General features: G+C 31.2%; 1 protein-coding gene across 1 annotated transcript in view; it reads left to right on the forward strand.

The window, feature by feature from the left end:
- Window positions 1-20389, forward strand: part of LOC129216594 (zinc finger protein 184-like) — a 44510-nt gene extending 24121 nt beyond the window's left edge. The window contains exons 5-6 of the mRNA XM_054850808.1: window positions 15898-16212; window positions 19468-20389. Of these exons, the coding sequence (XP_054706783.1) occupies window positions 15898-16209 (312 nt within the window). The 3' untranslated portion in view covers window positions 16210-16212; window positions 19468-20389. The remainder of the gene's footprint in view (window positions 1-15897; window positions 16213-19467) is intronic.
- Window positions 20390-22979: the final 2590 nt, after the last annotated feature.

The following is a 22979-nucleotide window of genomic DNA, read 5'->3' on the forward strand; positions in this document are numbered from 1 at the left end:
CTTTGAAGGGAAGACTGGTTCATGAAATTGTGACAAGGGGAAGAGAGAGGGTGACAATAAGTGACACCATACAGTTATTATATCAATATGATTATAAAAAATATGACATGTGACAAGAGGAGGAGTAAGGTGAAGTGTGACAAAAGGGGAAGGGGGTCAAATATGTTGAAAAAAAGTGCAACATCATTTAATGACAGCCCATTGCAGACCCCGAAGAGTTCCTATTTTTCCTACTTTTTAGGGCTCTCTCCTTATTTTCCTACTTTTTCCTTTTTTTTCCTACTTTTTCTTTCTTTAGTATAGCACTTCTAATTGTACATTTTTTCTTATTTTTACAATGCCGCACCGAAAATTTTCTGCATGTTTCAATTTTAAAAAGCAAAAGAAACAAGCGAATCCTAAGTTTTCAATTCACTGACTACAGTAATTTCTGGAAGGAACACTGCGGCGTTTGAGTGTTTAAAAGTTAAATATTCGTAAGTGCCTTTTATGGCGTTGCCGCGTTTATGATCGACCTTTCTTTTTATCGCCCCGACTTCAGTCCTACTGTTTTAACGAAACAATAAAGAAAGAGATACTGGCCCATTCTGATGCAATTATATATTATTTACCCCTCAATTAGAAGCTTTAATTAAATTAAACGGCCAACTGTCCAAAAAGTGCGGGAAAAACCGAATTTCCTATTTGCCAATTTTTTGTATAGTTGATTACAAGTGAAATGGAGCTCCATTTAAACAGAAAGGCAATGAAAAACCATAAAAGGAACTTAAGGAAACAAAAAAATGAAAAACCTGTGCACTATACATATTTCATTGATGTTAGTACAAAATAAAAGGCACAGATAACAGAAATTCGCAAAAACGGATCACTTCAAAAATAATAGCGGAAACAAACTTTTTTCATACATAAACATGATTATTGTTCATTCTAAATCGTAAACATGATTATAAAATTTTATAAAATTTCATTTTCTTTCCTTGCAAAGAGTGTATACGGCAAAACGTTCCCGATTTTTGGAGAAAAACCGGAAATCAATTTAAATGCGAGATTCCGTTTTTATTTCTTTACATTTTTAAAATTTTGGGGATAGAGCCAGAAGCAAATATGAACTGTATATTTTTTTTTCCTTTTTATACAATGGGTATTTTCTACTCTGATATATCATCAATATCGAGGAGTGACTCATATTTTTATGTGTTGCATTTATGACAATGCGGCATTTCGGAACATATACATTTTTTTTTGAGAGACTCTTACTTTTTTCGGGGTGCGGCAATTATACCGATGTGGCGTATCTACTGTAAGTTATTGTACTCAGGGCGCCTGATCAAGGGGGGTGGAAGAGATATATGCTGGTTTTTGATACCAGGTGCTCCCCCTCACTCTTGTGAATAATTTCGGAATGAATATTTTTGTCGTATGATGAGAATCGAACGAAACTACATGTCTTTGCTTTTATGCACAGAGAAGCATTAGTAACTGATCTTTGGCTTTGATAAAAATGTTATGTTTACCATGCACGTATTTTTCCTTTTTTTTTCAGTGACAAATTTTGGAACAAGAAAGAGGTAAAAAATCATCAAACCAATAAAACTATTCGTTTTTATTGCTTGATTCAAATTAAAACTGGCCCGTCATTCTGATTTTCCCTGGTGGTGGCTAGCAAAGGATGTATACTGAATGCAAATTTTATCTGAAAACAACAAAAACCGCACAAACTTGTCTAGTTAAGCTTTAATTTGCCAAAGTCAGTGAGGGGAGAAATTGACCCCACTGACACCCTATAAATGACGTGCCTGAAACTAAAAATTTATGTTGAATGCTAAAAGTACACAACATAATACAAACCCTATAGTTTACTTATTTTATTTATTTAGTTTAATTATTTTATTATAAATTTTATGTCCCATATTAAGGAACAAATTTATTTTAGTTCTGCATTTTCAGTCTTTTTCCTTTTTCTTCAAATTCAAACATCTGCCCCTGTTTATGCAAGAATACATGTCAGCTGCTGATTATTTTTAACTAAAACTAATTTAATATTAGCTTTGCTTATTGTATCATAGTTTATGACAACCGGAGCTGAAAGTGTTAGTACTACTTTCAAATGATAAATGGATGCTCTCAAAGGAATGCTTTCGTTTTTGACAAAACAAATCTTTGACAAAAATGGTTTTATTGCACCAAAATATGAGTTTTATTTTATTATTTTTTTTATTAATTTTATTTATTTATTTATTTATTTATTTTTTATTTATTTATTTTTTGCGATCGCTTTATTGCCTTTTTTTTTTTTAAATTATTACTGTATTGTTCGAAAGTGTTTTTTTGTTCGGATTTTATTTTCATATATATTTGTTTCCACCAGTTTATTTTTCGTACTAATGTTTGTCAGCTTGTTTCTTTCGTTTTTTTTTTTTTTTTTTTTGCGACTCAGCCTTTCATTAAATCCTTTTAATACTTCAAAAGTACAGTTAGTTTATTTTTGGGACAGTTTTAAATCAAAAATACTGTTAGTTTATTTTACATTAGAAATAAAATTTACTCTAAATTTGTTTCCTCTTGACGTGTGTGTAGTCCCATCGCTTCCTATTTTTTCCTACTTTTTTAAGTGATTTTTTTTCTACTTTTCCTACTTTTCCAATTTTTTATTCCTTATTTCCTACTTCCCCCCCCCCCCCCCCAAAAAACCACTTCGGGGTCTGCCATTGGTACTCCTTCAAAATCTCATTTTACTCCTCCAAAACTCCTTCATTTAATTTCTGAAATTGAGTACGAACCCTGAAATTGATCAATCTCCTACTGTTCCGTCTGTTGTAAGCTTTTTGTTAATTCTGTATAGCAGAATAATTGTGTAGTAAAATGCCGGCAAAAATAAATACAGTGCCTGCACAGTTAAAGAAAAACTTTAAGCGATCAAACCCCTAGACAAGGGAGAAAGTGGTATAAAATTGGTTCTTGAGTTCAGTGTGGACCGAGGTTATAATCAGTAATGGAAAAAAAATATGGACTAAAATAAAATGTTTCTGTGCTGTGAGAGGTGATAGAACAATTGAAGGCCTCAATTCCATTTTCTCCTGATCTAAATTTAGGCCTTCCCTTCACAAGTTGTTCAGATTATTCAGAATGTCTGAACTCCAGGTTTCAAATTTCTGATGTTGCACTGTGTGACATTAACCAGTGTTGAAAAGCAAACTACCATTTTAAGGCAACCACCGAGTCTTGTCATTAGGGCTAAAAAAATGAATGAAAGTTTCTGAGAATAAATGGATAAGTGAACTATTCTGTTCCTCCCCCCCACCCCCATGATGAAAGTAGCCTCAAAATGGGTGTTTGCTTTTCAATTATTTTTTATCACTTTCATTTGTGTTGATGCATCTTCATTTGCTAAGGCTTTTTTAGTTATTTTTGCATGTATTAACAATTTTTGTCATAAACTAAAATTTTTAAAACAGTTTTCTTTTTTTTTCTTTTCTGCAATATTTTTTCAGATTTCATACATTAATTTTTCATATTGTTTGTATTATTGAAAAAGCAACCCTAATCGTAAAATTTGGAAATTCTTTCGATTAAAAAATCAATTTTCTTGCAAGTGTGATATCTTTACAAGTGTGAAGCCTTTTATATCATGTAACATTGTTGTTATTATTTGCTTGTTTGATTTTGTGCAAGCCCATTTTTGATCAAGGAGATTGTTCATAAGTGATTATGGGATTTAATTTGCTAAATTCATGTAGAGGAAGGCTTATTTAGTTTGTAAAGAGACTTCCTCTAGCATTTATATCAGGAGTTCAAGAACTACAATATAACAATTATAATAGGTTTTTCAATTTACTTATATATATATGAAGTTATGATAGTAAATGCACTTTTCCCATGAAACTTAAGAAAAATGTTCCAAAATGCTTCTTTTAGACAGCTTACCAGAAGACACTGTAATGAGCTGGGGGTACAAAGCTGTTCCAAGAGGGCCATTGATCTTTATTGGGGACCAGGGCCGAATTTAAAGGAGGGCAGGCGGAGCTACTGCCCGGGGCCTCCACAACAAAGGGGCCCCCACAATAAAAATTTTTACAAATTATCCTAACTTTCACGAGTCAGCAAATTTTACATTTTTTTCTCCTATAAATTATAATAATAATAATATAAAAAAATGAATAGCAGTAACTTGAGGATGTATTTACTATTAAAGTGCTAATCGAAAATATTGGATAGATACATATATATCAAAATATTCGGATATATATCGAAGTATCGGATATTTTGGAAAATCTGATGTTCTTTTCGACCCCTGATTAGGGGCCTCCACTCCTTCGTTGTCCCGGGGCCTCCACACTTAGGGGGGGGGACTAATAAGTTGACTAGGAGCAGCTTAACAGGCCCAATGCCTGATATTGGTCGTCACATTTATAATTGCATTCTTAGCTTTTGTGTAGCTTCAGATTACAATCTAGCTACATCTATGGCTAGAAATCTTCATTTGCTGATCTCTAAGGATTTAAGTTTTTTTTAATGGGGAGAGGGATGAATTTTAAAAGAATTGTATTCTTTAGAAGCAACATTTTCTAGTGCAACAGGCATTTTTTGGATTACATTTTTGTTTCCTTAATGTATTCTTTCTCAATTTTCTTTTCCTTAAATATTTTTTATTTATTGCTTTTCTACATACTGCTTGACATAAGTTTAAAAAATAGATTATGAATGTATACAAGAATTTTGAATTTCCAAAACATTTCTACCTATAAATTTAAATTTTTGCTTCTCATATGTTGCTAGAATATCTTTGTTGAAGCATTGTGCAGTATTACAGAAGCAATTTGACTTTTAGTGTGCCTTTTCCTCAGCAAATTATTTCTTTAAAATGTCGGAATTATTAATAGAAATGAATTTGTTCAATTCTTGTCTTGTTCAATGAAAATATTTCCTTTCTTTCTGATCATCTTAATTTTCTTCCTTTAGGTTCTGAAAATAGGCAAGGTTTTCCATTATTCTACGTTCATACAGAACCTGATGATCAGTTTCCTGCTTCATTCAAACGCCTTTTCTGTTGCAGTCTCTGTTCTTACTCAACGAGAAATAAACAGCACATGAGGTACCATGAAGTGAAACATACTAAAGAGAAACAGTTTCAGTGTTCTTTATGTTTCAAAACTTTTACATTAAAAAGCAATTTAAGACGACATCAGTTAATGAACCATAATGGAGAAGGACTGCAGTGATGTTAAGTTTTTCCTACATGTTTTTAAACTTCACTGTAATTTTTAAAAATCATGCTTGGAAACTGTATATGTTGAAAAACGTTTCAAATTTCCTATGTGTTGAGTCAATATAAAATAAAAGAAAATAATTGTAACTTAGTGTTCATTATTTCTTGTTTTGAATTTTGTTGCTACTGATGTTTTCCAATATTTTGGGAAAAATTAATTTTTTTTCCTATTCCTGATTTTGATTTTGTGGAATCCACCAAGACTTTTCTAGTGCAGTAAGCTTTCTTTAGTTTTGCATGTTTTAAATATCCTCATTCTTAGTTATGTATTTATATTCCAAGTTCTTCGCTTGTCTCATTCATTTCCAAAAAATTAAATGCCATACTTTTCACAAAGTATATAATTATTCAATGTTGAAATTGTCCATGATGTAAATATCCAATGGTAAAAATCTTAAGTGAGTTTAGTTGTTTCGGTATGGGAAAAAAAATGTTTTATTTAATTGCTTCTTCATTAATTTATTTTCATTTTTGATTATTATGATTGCAAGCTTATTTTGTCCCACATATATTTTGAAAACAATTATACATTAATTATTAGTTATTCAAAGTATTGTTCTAAAATTGCCTCAACTTTTTATTTTCCACTTCTGAGAGTAGATTATAGTTTCTTTGTTTGATGTCCAACTCTTTCATTTCAGTGCAAAATTAAACATACTTAAATTTCCTAATGGGGTTGTTTCTTCAGTCAAAAATACTACTTTTTAGTCACTAAAATTCGTAGAATAAGCAAAAAAAATAACATAAACCCAGAAAATACTTTCATTTTGCTAACTTTTTTTTAAATTAATATTTTTTTTAAATGTCCGATTTTTCAAACAAGGCGTGGTCTTTATGATGTCACAAAATGATGCACTTTGGCGCATCTTATGATAATCAAGAAGCAAATTAAATAATGTGCTGTATGCTTGCTATCAACCATATCATTGCCAATACACGTGAGCAAAGATGCGAATTAAATATTTTGCTCTGTGAATGGCAACAGTGAATGGCATTTCATCATTTGTGATGTCATCGGCAGAAGCATTAACAATGAAAGTGCACCAATTAAAGTAATTTTTTTTAAATATTAAACTTAAGCAAATTATTTTTTTAATGGTCAGATCCCATGTTTTTAAACATGCTCTTTCAGAAAAAAAATGCTTTTAAAATTTTGGAAACGACCCCATTGTAGTTTTTAAGATTACTTCCAAGCTCTCCTTTCCCACATTTAAAAAGGTGAATTAAAGTAAATTGCAGTGAAACTGGAAATTGTAATTTTCATTGCTCATGGTAAGAACCAGATGGTGAAAAATCAAATTTAGATATAAATATGCTTATAGTTATTTCAATCTGATAGAAATAATTTGTTTGATTGAAGGCTTTGAAAAAACCTTATAAAAAAAACTTTCATTGTCTTTTTTTTAATCACTTTTGCACATTGTTATTCTGTTTCTTAAGCAATCATAGCTCTCCTGCACTCTCCTTTTTAATTTTGGCATGTTTTTTTCTCTAGTCTCTTAGAGTCATTTCCCCAACTTTAACAATTTTTGCAATTGTTTAATTTATTTATTTATTTATTGTAGGCGAAAAACCTCTTGGTGAATAAGCTACCTTGGATTAGAAGGACTTGACTGTCAGGGGCGGCATTTCACCATTTCATTTGGGGGGTCGAGTTTCTTAAATGTGTATAACCCCAAAGCGAAACCAAACACACATTGAATAACAAGAAGTTGTCATAAAATCGGTTTAGTATGAATAAAATTAGTGTTTAGAAACAATTAAAATTTTGGTTCATTGACTAAAAAGTTATCATACAAAACATCTCGCTACTAAAGGTTTTATACCTTTTGGAAAAGTTATAAAGCATGAATTTTGAAATTCGGAAGAGCAGGGAATCGTGCTACTAATCTATCAGTGCCCGATGTCGTGCTGTTTTGCCAGTTCAGCTAAATGGAAAAGGTAATTTTTTTTCCCTTTGTGCTTCCAAAATATTTCTCTAACCTCCTGAGACATAAAAAAAAAAAATCTTTCTCTACTAGCTGAACTGATTGTAATAGTTAAAAAACAATTGAAGTAACGCAAAGTTATGTATTAAAAAACTTTTTATATCTTGCTCTTCAAAATCACTTCAAAAGCTACTTCAAAAACTGTGAGGGACTTAAAATTTTCATCATTGAATAATCTAGTCATGTCGGCGCTCTCAGCTTCAATGAGCTATCATCTGCCTCTAGCTCTGTTATTCCATATTCCAGACATATAAGTCCATAACAAGGACGAAACTGCAGTCTCTGGATGTGAAAACCATTCTGTCGGTATATTGCTTGTATTTTTTCTTGCCTTATGCTAAAAATTTTACTCACAGTTGAAACATTTTATTTTTCGTTTTCAAAATCCAATCCAAATAACCATAATCCATAATGGATTGAAGATATAAGATTTTTATACAGTAAAGCATTTTTCAAAAATCTTTTCCCGGTACAAACAAATTGGATAAAAATTCAAACGAAGTCATACATGCTAAAGGGCATGAGCTTTTTCATCATTGAAAGAATTGTTTTGCAACAGTTCTTCCAGTCGTCAAATCATTGCTTTGAAGTTATAGAGAAATGTTTTTATCGTTTTAACTCTTGAAGATTATCTTGTGTCACTCCACCATTGCATAATTATAGAGCCCCATAAAAGGTATTTGGTTGATATGTCTTTTTTTATTCAATAATCACATGCATTTTTAAGAAGCTTCTAAGAAAGCATTATAATGTATTGAGCAGCTGTAACGTGTTTAAGCAGAAGAAAGCAATGAATACCCATTAAATAAATATGGAACTTAAAAAATGAGCGTAAAGTGAATGTAAAATATCAAGGAATTTTCTTGTGAAAACCATGCTGCTACACCACTTTTCACGAGCCTCTCATATTGGACATACCATCGTTACACTGGGCTCACAAGTGTGCAATATTTAGCCTATATGAGGCAATGTCTTCTTTAGTTTAAATTAACCATGGTTCTCTATCTGTTTTCTATGTTCTGAAAAAGCCGAAAATACTCCATGAATTTCTAAGTCATCATCCAAATAACGAAAAACACTTTTTCTAGTCTGAAAATGTGTCAAGTTTCTTCAAATAGTTGCTGAGAACCAGCGTGATTTCCTTTAATGAACATTGATTTCCGACTTACATAAATTGAATTCACCCATTTTCTATCATTCTGCTCAAAAAATTTGGGGGTGCGACCGCCCCCTCTTGACCCCCCTATTTGCCGCCCCTGTTGACTGTAATGTAAATTATCAAATGCGGGGTTTTTTTATGCATCAGAGTTTTCAATAAGACCCCTACACCCCTCCTTTTCTTTTTTTTAATAGAAGTCGAAATTCAGGAGCTAGAAATGTATATTTTGGTAAAAGGGAAAATAACATATTCAGCATGTTTTTAGTATGCCTTGATACTTTTTCTGTATTTATCCTTTTTTACAGGTATTTATGAAGAAAATGTTTCAAGAGGTGATCATGTGATGTACGGTGCTTTCAATTGTGGTAATCAAGAAATGGTTCAACAATACTCAGAAGGACATCCGCCATTTCAGTGTACCACCTGTGGGAAAAGCTTTAAAACTAAAGCTCACCATAAAAGACATCTTATTCTTCATACAGGCGAACGTCCCTTTCAGTGTGAAAATTGTCTCAGTAGATTTCAATTCAAGTACACTTTAAACAGACATAAGCAATTGCATTGCCACACCTGAGTTTTCTTTTACTGTTTCTGATATTTCTCTTTCCTTCTATAGACTTTGATCAATTAAGACTCTCCATTGAATACCTTGAGAATGTGATTCCATTTGTTTACTGTAATAATAAAATGTTTTGAGTCTTGATTTTCACTAAAATTTCAATCATAAAAGACTGCTTAGTTATTTTTTGGTGGTTTATGGCAACTGGATTTTCTTTCAGAGAGAACCATGATTAGAATGTAAAGGGTCTAGCTCTGCAACTCCCATTTTGGTTGCAATCTGGCGCACCAAAAGGGTCCTCTACATTAATCTTGTGGCAAAGCATGGCCCCACAGGATTACGCTGACGCTTAACGGGCCTTGACAATTTATGATTTTTCTGTGTTGAACCGATGCAGCCATGATCTGCTCATGCATCCATCAATCAATGTCAATGTTTCAAACTTTGTTTATTTTTGATTTGACATCACCCATTTTGAGAGGCGCTGCACGGGAACGCCTGCATCTATCAACCAATGGCAACGTAATGGAAACGGGTTCCCTGTAGCGCCCTCTTTGTTGGCATGAGTTTCAGCGATTGTCACAGCCCATAAGCGTAAGCAAAATTTAGTAGGGTCATGGGCAAAGCAATGTTACTTTCAATGCAAACTGAAGTGATGTTGTAAATTGGCAACCACTTGCCTATGCATAAAAAATTTGACTACAAAAATGAGCTGTCAAAGTCGATGTTGTTTTGGCGATTTTTAAAAAGATTCCTGTTGAACAAGGATTATATTTGAAATATGATTTTCTATCAAAGTCTTCTTTGTATTGGTTCGTCACAGACTAAGGATGTTAGCATTTTTAATGTTATTCTGCTCATTCTGAAGCACTATTGTATTAAATGAAAAATGATCGAATAGACTTTGTGCTACAATATGATTAAATTGAAAAACCAACGTAAATAAAGCCCAAATTCTCAAGAAAATACAACATATAGCTATTTCAAGGCTACAATAGAGTATCTTCATCAGTGCAAAAAACACTGATGAAAAGGCTCCATCGTAGCCTTGAAATAGCTATATGCTGCATTTTCTTGAGAATTTGTGCTATATTTACGCAGGTTTTTCAATTTAATCACGATTGTATTGTATTTTTAATATTTTTACAAGTTTCATTTCGTTTTTGGGGAAAGGGAAGCTTTAAAAGTGCTATTTTCCATATTCAACATTTTGTACACATTCATTCTTTTTTAAGTTATTAAAAGGCATCAATTATTTATTATATCAGGTATTAAGTTTTGTGATTAGATTAAGATTTTTTTCCCATTAAATTCAATTTTGTTTTCCTGTTTTTTAAAGTATTTTTAAATCAGGATCTGATTCTCAATTATTTTTAAATAATAATGATAATAATAAAATGTGGAGAAAACATGAATGAATGAATTTAACATGAATTAAAACATGAATGAAGCTTTAATTTCTTTTATTATTTAAACGAGTTGTAAAAGAAGAATTATCTAAAGACACCTCAAACTTTTTTGACTGGAAGACTGAAACCAAAGTTACCTTAAGATGTCAAGAGCATGTTTTATGTTTTGTAGATTTTTAACTAAATGGTAAGTTTGTTAGTCTATTTTTAAAAAAAAAAATCCTTTGCTTTATCAGTATTGTTTTCCCCCACTGTTGAGCTAATACATTCAAACCCTGCTATAACAAACCCTTAACTGATCAACTTCAGAGATCGCTATAGCTCAGAGTTCGCTTCATACAATTTTTCAAAAAAGTCTAAATTCACTCAATTACATAACGGACATCCTAATTACATGAGGTATCTACTTGTAATTAGGACAATATAGTGAAATGTATGAATTATATTGTACTCAATAATAAGCTAACTATAAAAATTTACCTTTTTGAGAAAAAAAATTCTATAGCCTGAAAGAAGGATGCAAAGTACAGTGAAACACCGTTTATACGTTTCTCTCTTATACGTTTTATCAATGATACATTTTTTAAAATTGGTCTCTGCAAAGTCTAATACACATTAACCTATACCTATATACGTTTTTTTCGTTTGTACGCTATTTTCATAGTCCCTTAAAAAACATATAAACGGTGCTTCACTGTATTTAAATTTTTGTTTGTATTTTTGGTTGCAAAAGTATTTTGCCAATTTTTTTGTTAGCTATTGGAAATTTGCAAAATGTTGATTTATAGTTTCAGTTGCAAAGAGAAACTCAAAACGTTGACAGCTACCTTTGGAGCTGAAATTGAAAGTTCAGGATCTCCTACTTCTTCATCAATATTAAAAGATACGTTCACAGTGCAGTTGTTCTTGTGAAAGGTTTTTGGATTGATCATAAAATAATGAACCAGAACTGTTCAAAATCAAAACTTCTATCCAATAAAATTTGTTTGAAGTAAATCCACTTTTTGAGCCAGAGGTTCGTTTATAAAGGATAGGATCAGGGTTCGTACGGGTCATGGAAATCCTGGAAAGTCATGGAAAAAAAATAACAGAATTTCAGACCTGGAAAAGTCATGGAAAATTGAAATGTTCATTGAAAGTCATGGAAATTTATTTCAAGTCATGGAAAAATGTCCTGGACAAAGAGAAAGGAAGAGTAACTAAAGGAGCATTAGAAATCTTGAGCGATTAAACAGTATAGCACATAAAAGCTATTAAAAGTGGAAAATTGAACGATCCAAAAATCAAATCTGAATTTTGAAATCTCATTGCATCCACTGCTGTTGCAGCCGCTTGCCATTTTTTGAGATGTGATTTTACTGCCTGGACATCACTTATTTTGAATTTTCTTATATTTTCAACACATTTTGTTTCATATTCTGTTGTAGCAAAATTTCACGTTCTTAGTTTTGCCACGCCCACTCAAAAAACAGCAATTCAATTGCGTGCGAGTTTGATTCCATCACTTGTAAAAACTTTATTATTAAACTAGCATTCCTGTACCCGCCATTGCTCGGGTAATGGAATTAGCAGGGGTTAAGAGTGCTTGGTGCACCTAGTTTCGAAAATGCCCTATAATAATTACTTATTACCTATAATTTTTTCTAACTTTGGGAGGATCCCTTGGCCCCTGGACTCCTTATATATATGCCCTTGTCCTTCACTGATCTTTAACTGTTATTAACGATCCTTTTTAAAGCATTGATTATCTTTGCAAACACAGGCCATCCACATTTTATTGTTATACCTATGTTTAAGCAAGAACTTCTTAGTATACAACATTTTTTTTTCTGGTGCTAAAATTATTAAGCTGCTTGATGAACTGACTTTGGAGCAAGCTAAATAAAATTGGCCGTGTTGAAAAAAAGTCTCCTAAATCGATCCCTGCTACTTTGAATGTCTGTCCTTGTGACTTATAAATGGTTATTGCAAAGCAAACTTTCACAGGAAACTGCAATCTCCCAAATTTAAGAGGATAGTCCGCCTGTGATGATGTTCTTAAAAGCTTCGTTTCTAGTTTTGAAAAAATGAAAGCAAAAGACAGAAAACATTATTATTCAGTAAGTTACCGCCCATTAGCCAGGGCTTTATTTTTATTTGACTTGAGAAAAGCCTCAAAGAATCACGTGAAAAACGAAAACAATATCAAATTTAAAATTTGCTATCGACCAAAAGTTGAGATGAAGTACTGAATAATGATTTGAATGGAGGAAAGTCTCTGAAAATAAGGGATTTAAATTTCAATGACAGGTTTTAATTTCACAGAAATTAAGGGTTTTTAATTAATTTCTCCTAACCTAATTGATATTTCGAAAAATCCTTTCTTAGTGGATACTTTCGTAATCATGTGGACATGCCTGCAAAACTTCAAGTCTGAGGCTTCAGTGGTATTGGCTGTGCGTTGATATATGTATATATGTTATCTCAGGACATTGATTTTTATATATTAAGATTTATCAGTGATTGTCTTAATTTGTTGAATGTTTTAGAAAATAAAGATCTTAAGTCAGACGATAGAATACAGAAAAAGAGGAATTCTAATGCTCTAAAACAGTAGTGCCCAACATACGGCACGCAAAACTAATCCATGCGACCCACTGCTACGTTCAATGTTGGGAAATAAACGTGTTCTGGAATTTCTGTACCTGTTAATTAATATGCATTTGAAAATGTGCAAACTTGTAAACAAAACAAATATACTTTTGAATCAGAAGATTGATTCATTACTGAATGGTATTTTCAAAAAAGATCTGATTTGGAAACAAAGAACTAAACTATGTGGCTTTACTTTAAGGAACCAAAATACTGTCAAGTTACGTGGATGATTTAAGGCACTGTTAACACTAAAAGGTAACTTTTGAAGCAAATTTATTGAAACTTAGTGATGACTCGTTCAACCTTTGCCCCATTCAATATCATTCTGCCTGTTTTTGAAAAAATATCAGACATTTAAGCATCATCATATTTGCTTCACTGCATTTTTACTTTACTTAAATTTATATGATGAAGACAAATAAGAATAGTTTAGTTTTTTAAATGTGCACTTATATTTTTTTCATAATGAGTAAGTGCTTTCAATGAGGCTGTGGCATTCATATAGACGTTTTGCTAATGCTCATTTACAAATATTACCAAGTTTGAGATTAAATAGTGCTATTCTCTTCGTGTAACGAGGTCATGAAAATTTTCATTGAAGTCATGAAAAAGTCTTGGAGAAGTCATGGAATTTTTTCATCCAAATAGAGTATGAACCCTGTAGGATGTCTTGCTTTTTCTACCAGATGATAAAAAGCTTGAAGTTTTAGCTCGCTATAGCGGATTTTCTAGCATTTGGGGATTGTTAAAAGTGTTTGAAATTGTTACAAGTGTTGTACAAGGTCCACTATAACAGGGGCGGGGTTCAACTGTAGAAGAAAAACATTAAAAGTCCTTATTCTTGTTATTTGGATTTATTGTATAAATTAGTCACTATTAATTATGAAAAATAATGAACTTTAGTGTGTATTCACACCACTTACAATGTTGACCAATACTAGTATTCTAATTCTTCATTTTAACAATTTTCTTTCCTTTGCATTTTTCACTTTTAAATTGAAGAGTTTGTCTGTTAATCTGTATCCTAATATTATCATATGAGCCAGTGAGAAGCAAAGGGATGTAAGTGGACATTTCCAAGTTTTGAATAAAGCATGTTTAAAGTTGTGGGTCTAGGTAGGCTTTCATTGAAAAGTTTTTCTAAATCATGCTGTATAGCAGAACCTACCAGGGCTACTAGTACTAGGTCTTGTCCCGAGACAGAGGAAAGGTTTACCTATCATTTGTAATGGTTGTCTCCAAATTTTTAATTTTGCCACTTACATCCATTTGCTTCTCACTGCCTCATATTGCCTTTGTGTTGAATTAAGACATGAAACTTTCACTTTTTATTGATAAATATTGTTTCAAGTAATCCATATATCTCACAAGAATTTTATCTATTTTTTAAGTTATTAAACATGTCCTTAATTTTCTAGAAAATGTTTCAGCCGCTCTCTCTCTCACTTTAAAACTTTTTTCAGCTATTTTTAAAAATTAGTAATATTTCTAAATAAGACTTTGTTAAATTTTGACTTGTCATGCTAGGTAAAGTTGATTTCTTTTCTTTTTCTAAGTAAAGGGAAAAAAAGGTATCTCTGATTTGATTTTTTTAATATTTGCAAATTCTTCATATTATTCAGTGATTCCCAACCTTTTTTTTTACACAAGGGTAGCACTTCACAGTACAATGAATCTTTCGGGCTAGAACATGTATAAAATATAAATATTTCCAAATTTTTTCTTGATAATCTGGGGAAAAATGGAAAGGGGAAGAAAATTTGTAGCCAAGAATATTTATTATATAATTATTATCAATTTCGGCATGCTACTTTTACTAATACTAAATTTCTATCTCATTTTTAGAAAATTTCTTACTCATATCCTCCAAATTTCTACCAATAGTTTTTAAAGCAAGATGAAGATGATCAGTTGTTTTAGAAGTTCCCAGACCATTGTTTCCTAATCGTAACATTGATCATAACAAGGAGCCCGTATGTACGGTGGGCCATTGATTGAGCACCTCTGATATTATCCATTAGCTTGCATTAACTGATCAGATTGGATTGAATTATGTATTAATAACATTTTTGCAGGCATTATGGTACATTTGTTGAACTAAATTTGTAATACTCTATTCATCCATTACTTTGTAGGGAATGTTATAAACTTTTATCTGAGTCTAACATTAGAAGTGTAAGCTGCAAGTGGGAGGCTTTGGCCAGAGTTTAGGTAGAACTGCAAGAAAATACCAAATAGCTTGTCCGATACAATGCCTGCAGCATAATGTATTATATAACTCGCATTCCATAAGTATTGATTTCATGACATTTTGGATGTTTCTCATTCACACTTTTTTTTTTTTCTCTTGCTAAAAAATTTCTACAGCCTTTTTTTAAAATCAGTTACATTGCTTTTTGGGAGGTTTGATATTTGTTTTTCATTTTGCCTGTGGTTATAAAACTGTTGTTAACGTAATCTGACCTTTTTCAGTAAACAGTCCCTTATATGTATATATTTCATGTTTCTCTTTACCCTAGGTACAAATTGAAAATCTGTTTTATTTAATCCCTGTTCAAATGTCCCCCCCCCCTTTTTCACATTGATTTCCATGAAAGGAAAATCATTAGTGTTATTATATTTAATATTCTCTTTTGATTTATCATCAAATATTTGAATGATAAAGAGATAAGTACAAAGTGAAACTAGATGTTCTTCACATTTTTTTTGATGAAAGTTATTTTTGTTCTTCAAACTTATATTCTATAATATCCTTCACAGACAGCTCTAAAATTCAGGTCTAAAAATCTATCCCTTTTTCCATCATCTATTCATTTATGACCTTACTGTTGACAATTGCCAGGGTTTTTCCAATCTTTCTTACTTTCTTCTGAAATTTAAAGGTGTTTTTATTTACATTGCGTATGATTTTTGATGTAGTTATTTTGGTTCTAGGAAGAAAAGGTAGAAGACCTCTTTCATTGATGTTTGCTGAACCTGATGATGAGAATGGTGTGCAGTATCGCTTCCAATGTAGTTTATGTTCATACCGCACAAACAATCGAGGACATTTTCTTGAACATGAGGTCATACATACTGGAGAGCGGCGCTTTGTTTGTCCCGTGTGTCAAAAAGGATTTACTACCAAAAGTAACCTGCAAAGACACTGCTTGTTTATGCACTGCAATCAAATTCAAGCGGAAGTTGATGTATAGCTTGTAAGATAGCAATTTAAAATATTTGAAATTTCTTAAATATAATGTAAATGTAATATCAATTCTTAATTGAGATCAATCTTGTAATCTTATTACAAAATTAAAATGTTCCAGTTAGTATAGTTGAATCATCTCAATATACAGAGTGTCCTAAAAGTCCTAGACACACTTAAAAAAATCATAGAAATGCAATAGTCATATGAACATGTGGGTTGCACACTAATACATCACTGATTCATGAATATTTGATAGTGGTGCCCAAACGATAGCCTCAAAGCTGGTCCATGTGTCCGGTTGTTCTGTTAAACATTATGAATCAAAAATTATGTTCTGGAAGCTTCAAAAACAACTGATTATCTTTACTCAATATTAAGAATAATTGCTGAAAATTTGGTGCCAAATGGTCAGAAATGAGTTTCTAAAGGGCAGATTGAAACTTCATATTGGTAAATTAAGCGTGTAACAATGATTAAAATGTTTGGTTAGTAATTTTCTTTCTTTTTATTTTGTGTTTTCTCATGTTATCTAGAAAGGGGGGGGGGGAGACAAATATGTTTAAATTTATGTGTTCTGGTTCTGGCCTCTGAGATTTAACTTCATATGAGATGTGGCCCTTGGGCAAAATAAAGGTTGAACACCACTGTTTTATGACATCATAAAAAAAAAAATTCTGAACCTGTGAAGTTTTCTTGTACAAACTGTGTAATCATGTGACAGTTTTTTACTTTTCAATGATTTTAAGTGTCTAGGACTTTTTGGACACCCTGTATATTCTATCCTTAGGATATATTTCAGAAAAAGGAAGGTTTTCAGAAAATTGAGCAAAACCCTTATATATCAGAAACATGAAACGTTATTGTGCAGCTCTTACTCTAAAACATATATTTAATGTTGGATAATAATTATGGAGCTAAATAACTCTTATGTTTTGCTGTATTGGAGGGTATACGACACCTTCTAGTTTGTTACAAATGATAGCATATGCCCCTTTTTTTATGCATTTGATTTTTATTTCATTTTAATGATTTTTTAAAAAAAGAATTACTTTTAAAAAGATCAAACAGTAATGTCTTATGTTAAACGTTCAGTGTGAAAAATTTCCATTACACTTGCTCATCGCAGGTGGTTTGTTGTTGTTTGACCTTTAGGGACGTTATCAAATAGAAACTCGGCTTATACAGAGATAGAATGATGATTGTAAAAATTGAACATACAAGTTTGGACTATCATACTAATGAGCAACTAATGTACAATCAAGACATGGGGAGAGCAATATGTTTGCATCAAGCCTCGCTACATCATGGAATGTGTTCTCAGAAAATTAACTTCTTATTTTCTACATTTTAATCTAAGTTAGGTATCATCTTCCCTATAAAGTTCCCTGCTATTTTTTATTTTGTGTACAGTATATCTTCTGCAATTTTTACGACTACAGCATCTCTTATCTGTTCTTTAAATGGATAATTATCAGTAACCAGGATGCTAAAAGCTATAAAATATGTCTTTTATATTCTTACGCTGAGACATATATCTAAGTTTTTATAAATTATACGTAAAGAAAACTATTTCTTTACGTATAATTTATAAAAACTTGAATGAGATAAAGTTAAGTTGCTCTTTTTGTAAAAGTAGCTCCTGTTAAATATGCTACTGTTGACTAAATCACACTAGCTAGCGATATATTTGTGTTTACGTAATCATAATTGTAATTTTTTAATTAAAGAAATTCATGCAGCATAATTTCTTTTAAATATATTTCATTTCTATCATTATACAGTCGGACCTCCATATATCGAACTTCCACATATCAAAATTTTCTATATATCGAAATCCCAGCTAATTTCTATGTTCATTACATAGAAAAATTGTTTCTATATATCGAAAAAGTCTCTATATATCGAAATTTTTTGTGAGACATTCGTAGGTTTTTTTCCACTTTAGACTGTATGTCCCATGAAAAATGAAGGTTAGCGGAGAAAATTATGATCACTAAAAGTTGCTACGAAATTCATAAGGAATAGGGGGTTCAAGGGTGTGTAGATAGGGTCGTTGTTCCCTTCTGGAGTTCTTACATTCCCTCAAGTTTATTTCAAATCTTAGTTGCAACCAGTAACACTAAAATCAGTGTCAAGTTATCCCTTTTGTCTGTTGATTATCATTCTTAGTATTTTTAGCTTCAGTAAAAATCATTCAAGTTAAGTAGATTGATTTTTTACTTTTCTCTCGATTACATTGTTAACACGAAAATCCCCTAATGTGGCGGTTCAAGTTGAATTTCCGAAGAATGAAGGTGTATGAAGGAGCAAAAATGTATTTTCTGTTAAATTTTTAATTATTAACTTTCATTTTATCCGATGCTCGTTTAAATTAGAAGTTGGGTTTCATGCACGAAAATTAGTTTTAATTTTAATGTTTTAGGATATTTTTATGATAAAATAAGATTGTGTTTCTATATATCAAAATTTCTATATATCGAATTTTTTTCCGGCAATTTGCTACTTCGATATATGGAGGTCCGACTGTATTTTAAAAGTAAAAAACATAATTTTTTATACTAGTTCCCAACATAGATGACTTCTTTTACATGTAGTTCTAGAAATGTTTCTGTGGAAGTTCATCAAAATCCCACCATTTTTGGTTGTTATCTAAACCCCAGACAAAGAATACCTCTATTTCTGATCCTCAATCAGGTCTCTAGGTGCTCATTTTAACATTGTCAAATGAATCTAAATATTCAATTTATATTTTAAAACTTTCTTCAATTGTAATATTTATTCTTTATGTCTTTCTTAAAGGCTTAATGTTGTTTATAAAATATGTTTATTTTTTTTCTGAAATAAAGTTTACATTAATTGAAGTTGGCTAAATTTATATTTTATTGCATAAGTGCCAAAACCCTTTATGTTGAAAGTTTCATCTTGTCTTAGCATCATTTTTATATATGATTTTTTTTTCGTCTTCAGCAAGCTTGCAATCAGATTTTTCTGCCATTCAACAATTGAATGAACTGTATGTCAAAGCCTCACCGGACTCAAAAGCATTTCAAACAATACATTACTGCTGCAACATGGCAGGACTGAAAAGTTCTGTTTGTATATAACAGAAATCAAAAGCTTATCCATTATTTTCACTTTATTTTCATTCTTTGTATGTTTCATATTTTGTACATTTTATGTTGCTGTTTAATTTGATAATAAGCAAAAAAAGAAAAGAAGCTGATGTTATAAAACATATTCTGATATTAAAATGTTTCTCTAGATTTTACTTCTGCCACCTTCACCGCTGACTCTTATAATGATTCAAGAACACTACTTCTTGCAAACAAACGAAAAGATGGGACTTTCTTTTGTGAATATTGTGATTACCGAACTAGAGTGTCTACTCACTTGTATGATCATGTAAGGACACATACTGGGGAACGTCCATATTCTTGCCCTACTTGTCATCGAAGTTTCTCTGTGAAAAGTAGCATGTTGAGGCATTGGAACAATCACTTTGTCAGTGGACAAAATGTGTATAAGTGCAAACTCTGTGCAGTTCCTTTTAAAAGTAAACATGCATTGTCTGCACATTGTAAATTTCATCATAAGTAACTTTATCAGATAATTTTAGTCATTGTGATGAAATTTATTTAAAATCAATAAAAAAATTGTTTCTGTCATATTTGGTACAATATTTATTTCTAACCTTTTGATGCATGATGGTGAAACATATGTAGCAGTTGAAATTTTTATTGTGCTTAATACGTTATGGAATTAGCTAAAAACTTGGTACTGAATTTCACATTTTGTCAACATTGACTTTTCTTCTGATTTCTGGTAATATTCAAAATGAATAGTATTTAAACTGCTAAAAAAATGCAGTGAAAAGTTTCCTTCTTTTTAGTTTTATTTTTGTCTTAATATGTAAAATGTCAAAATGAATAGTAAATGCAGGTTTTTTTTTTTTTTTAACCGCATTTGCTCAACTATGTAGGTGCATGTTTTCAGATTTTATTGCATCATTTCCCTACTAGCTTTTAAATACTGTTCATCTGTCTTTTCACTAAGCTAACTGAAAGAAATTTTTACTCTTAACTTAAGCCAAAATTATTGCAGAGAATCTATACTTCTATGAATTCAATGCAATGTCGAATGTATCACAATTTTGCATTTTGGTTTTGTTTTGCATAGTGTGACTATTATACCATGTGATAGTTTTATTCAAATCTTTTTGTCTCATGAAATGTAGTAAATTTCATTCATTTCAGTAGAGTAATATAAATCTTACAAATTAGTATTTATATTGATAAGATGCGAGTATGCAAAAACAACTTCTATTTTTGACAAGTTACTTGAAATAAGTTAATTGATTATTTTAAAATTTCTTCTAATTTCATTCAGTAACTTTTTTTTTATTATACAATTTCAAAATTGTTTGCATTTTGGATTTGTGTGTTTCAAAAATATTTTTATAACCTGTATCTTAAATGTTATTTTTATTTCATGTATGAAAAGCACATACATGTATAGTTAGACACCTAGTAATAAAGTCTCATTACAGGTTCATTTTCCATCATTGAAAACAGAAATCTACAAAGAGGAGCTAGCGGGGGTTCTCAGGGTCGTCGATTCAACTGTGTATTGTGTACATACTCCACAAATAATGGTGGACATATGAGGTATCATAAACTAACTCACACCGGTGAAAAACCATATAAGTGTCCTGTGTGTAACCAAAGTTTTTCTTTAAAAAGTAATATGCAACGACATTTGCTCAGACACAATGTTATTACAACTGAGGAATTCCCTTGTAGTTTGTGTGCTGTAAGTTTTAAATCAAAAGAAGATTTAGCAAAGCATCAGACTGTTCATTTCATTTAAATGGTGTCTTGTTTAAAAATAAAATGGTGAAGAATAATTGTTTTGATGATTTTTGTTTAAATGTAAATGGATCTTTATTTATCATCCAACTTACATAAAATGGAAGACAATATTTAGACCTTTTATTTTCAACCATAAGCAATTCCAAGTCGATGTTACCTAGTGATGTAAAATACCCGGGTATTTATTTTTAGGGGTAAATACCCAGGGTATATACCCGGGTAAATACCCAAAATGGGTATTTACCCGGGTATTTATTTCAAAAATTTATATTCAACTAAAATACTTTTCTGTATGTACTCCACTATGTATATATATGGACAACCATATACAAAACAATACATTTTTGCTCAAAAATTGTATTTTGATCACATATTTAAAGAACAATTGTGTGAAACAATTCAGCATTCTAATATGATGTCCCCATTAGATGTGTTGGATATGCCTAATCAATGTTGATAGCCAAATTTCAGATATAAAAAGCCATTCTACAAAAAGTAAAAAGCTTAACTGGTTACAAAAAAAGCAAACATCAATTTTTTAAGGTCCTTGTCTTTTATAACCCAGTAATATGTCCCTGCATGACATCAAAATGTCGCTCAATTTATTATTACTGCTTATTTTCTTATATATTTTGCAGAAATTTTCTCCAAACCTAGTTCAAGTGTTCAGGCGTATTCTGCATATGTATAATGGCAAGTAACAAAAAAGGAATTAAACATTTGAAAAAGGGGGAGGAATAAAAAAGAAAATTATAAACAAAGCCAAAGACAAAGAAAAGCTGCTTTGAGATTGAACTCATCAGCAGTGGAAATCTCAAAGTTTTTTTCGTACCAGAACTACAAAGCAACACAAATGGATAGTGGCAAATGCATCACAAATTCAAAAAATGCATACTTTGAAGCGGCAACCAAATTTTGAAAAGATAAAAAATGGGAAGAGAATGTAATGAATATGTATACAAATGCCTCGTATGGAAATAATCATTTACCACCAGCAAAGACAAATTCAGGAAAACTTTATCAAAATTCTCTTTTAAATTTTCCTGTCATCCCATTTAAGTTTTAGAATAGTTCATTTTAAATTCTGAGTTTTTTTTTTTTTTTTGATAAGATTTCACTTGCAAAACGCGCAATTACTAAAAGATTTATTTACCCTGCCTTCGGATAAATACCCAAAAAAATATTTACCTTCCCACCCTACATCACTAATTGCGTGTATTAAAAATAGTTTGAATCAGGAAGTACAGGGGAGCAAATGCAAATGAGCAAAGCAACGGAAAACAAGATTTTGATTTGTTTTTGCTTATTAATGTGAAAACTGTTTCTATATTTGTCCATTATCACCTAAACAGCAATAAAATAAATAAATAATATCAGTCTTAATAACTTCTCAGTTTATTCTTCCAAACATCCCTCCTGCTTCCCTTTTTTTTTTTTTTTTCATTTTGGATATGACTAACCTAGATTGTAATTTTGAAATCCTGCAGTTCATCATTGAATTGCTTATACTCCTCCAATTATGACATTGAAAAGAAAGATTCTTTTCACACGATATGTTTCTTTCATAATTTCATCAAGTCTTTCAATAAAAAATATTATAAACTGTGTAATACATATGTATGTTTCAGTTTTACCAATTATTTCATATTTAGATTTAAAAAAAAAAATCCCATTCACTTTTTGCATTTTTTTGTAAAATACCCAGTTTTTGGGTATTTATCCAGGCCTTGGGTAAATACCCAGGTAAATACCCAAAAAATATTTACCTACCCACTGGGTATTTACCCGATCCACATCACTAATGTTACCTCTTCTAGTCATTTTAGTTTTTATTTTATATCTAGGTCACATGTGCGTAATCCCTTCTGCAGTTGCTAGTCTGTTTCGATAAAATTTCCCAGCTATA

The sequence above is a fragment of the Uloborus diversus genome, chromosome 2, assembly GCF_026930045.1.
Source record: "Uloborus diversus isolate 005 chromosome 2, Udiv.v.3.1, whole genome shotgun sequence".
NCBI classification, from domain to species: Eukaryota; Metazoa; Arthropoda; class Arachnida; order Araneae; family Uloboridae; genus Uloborus; species Uloborus diversus.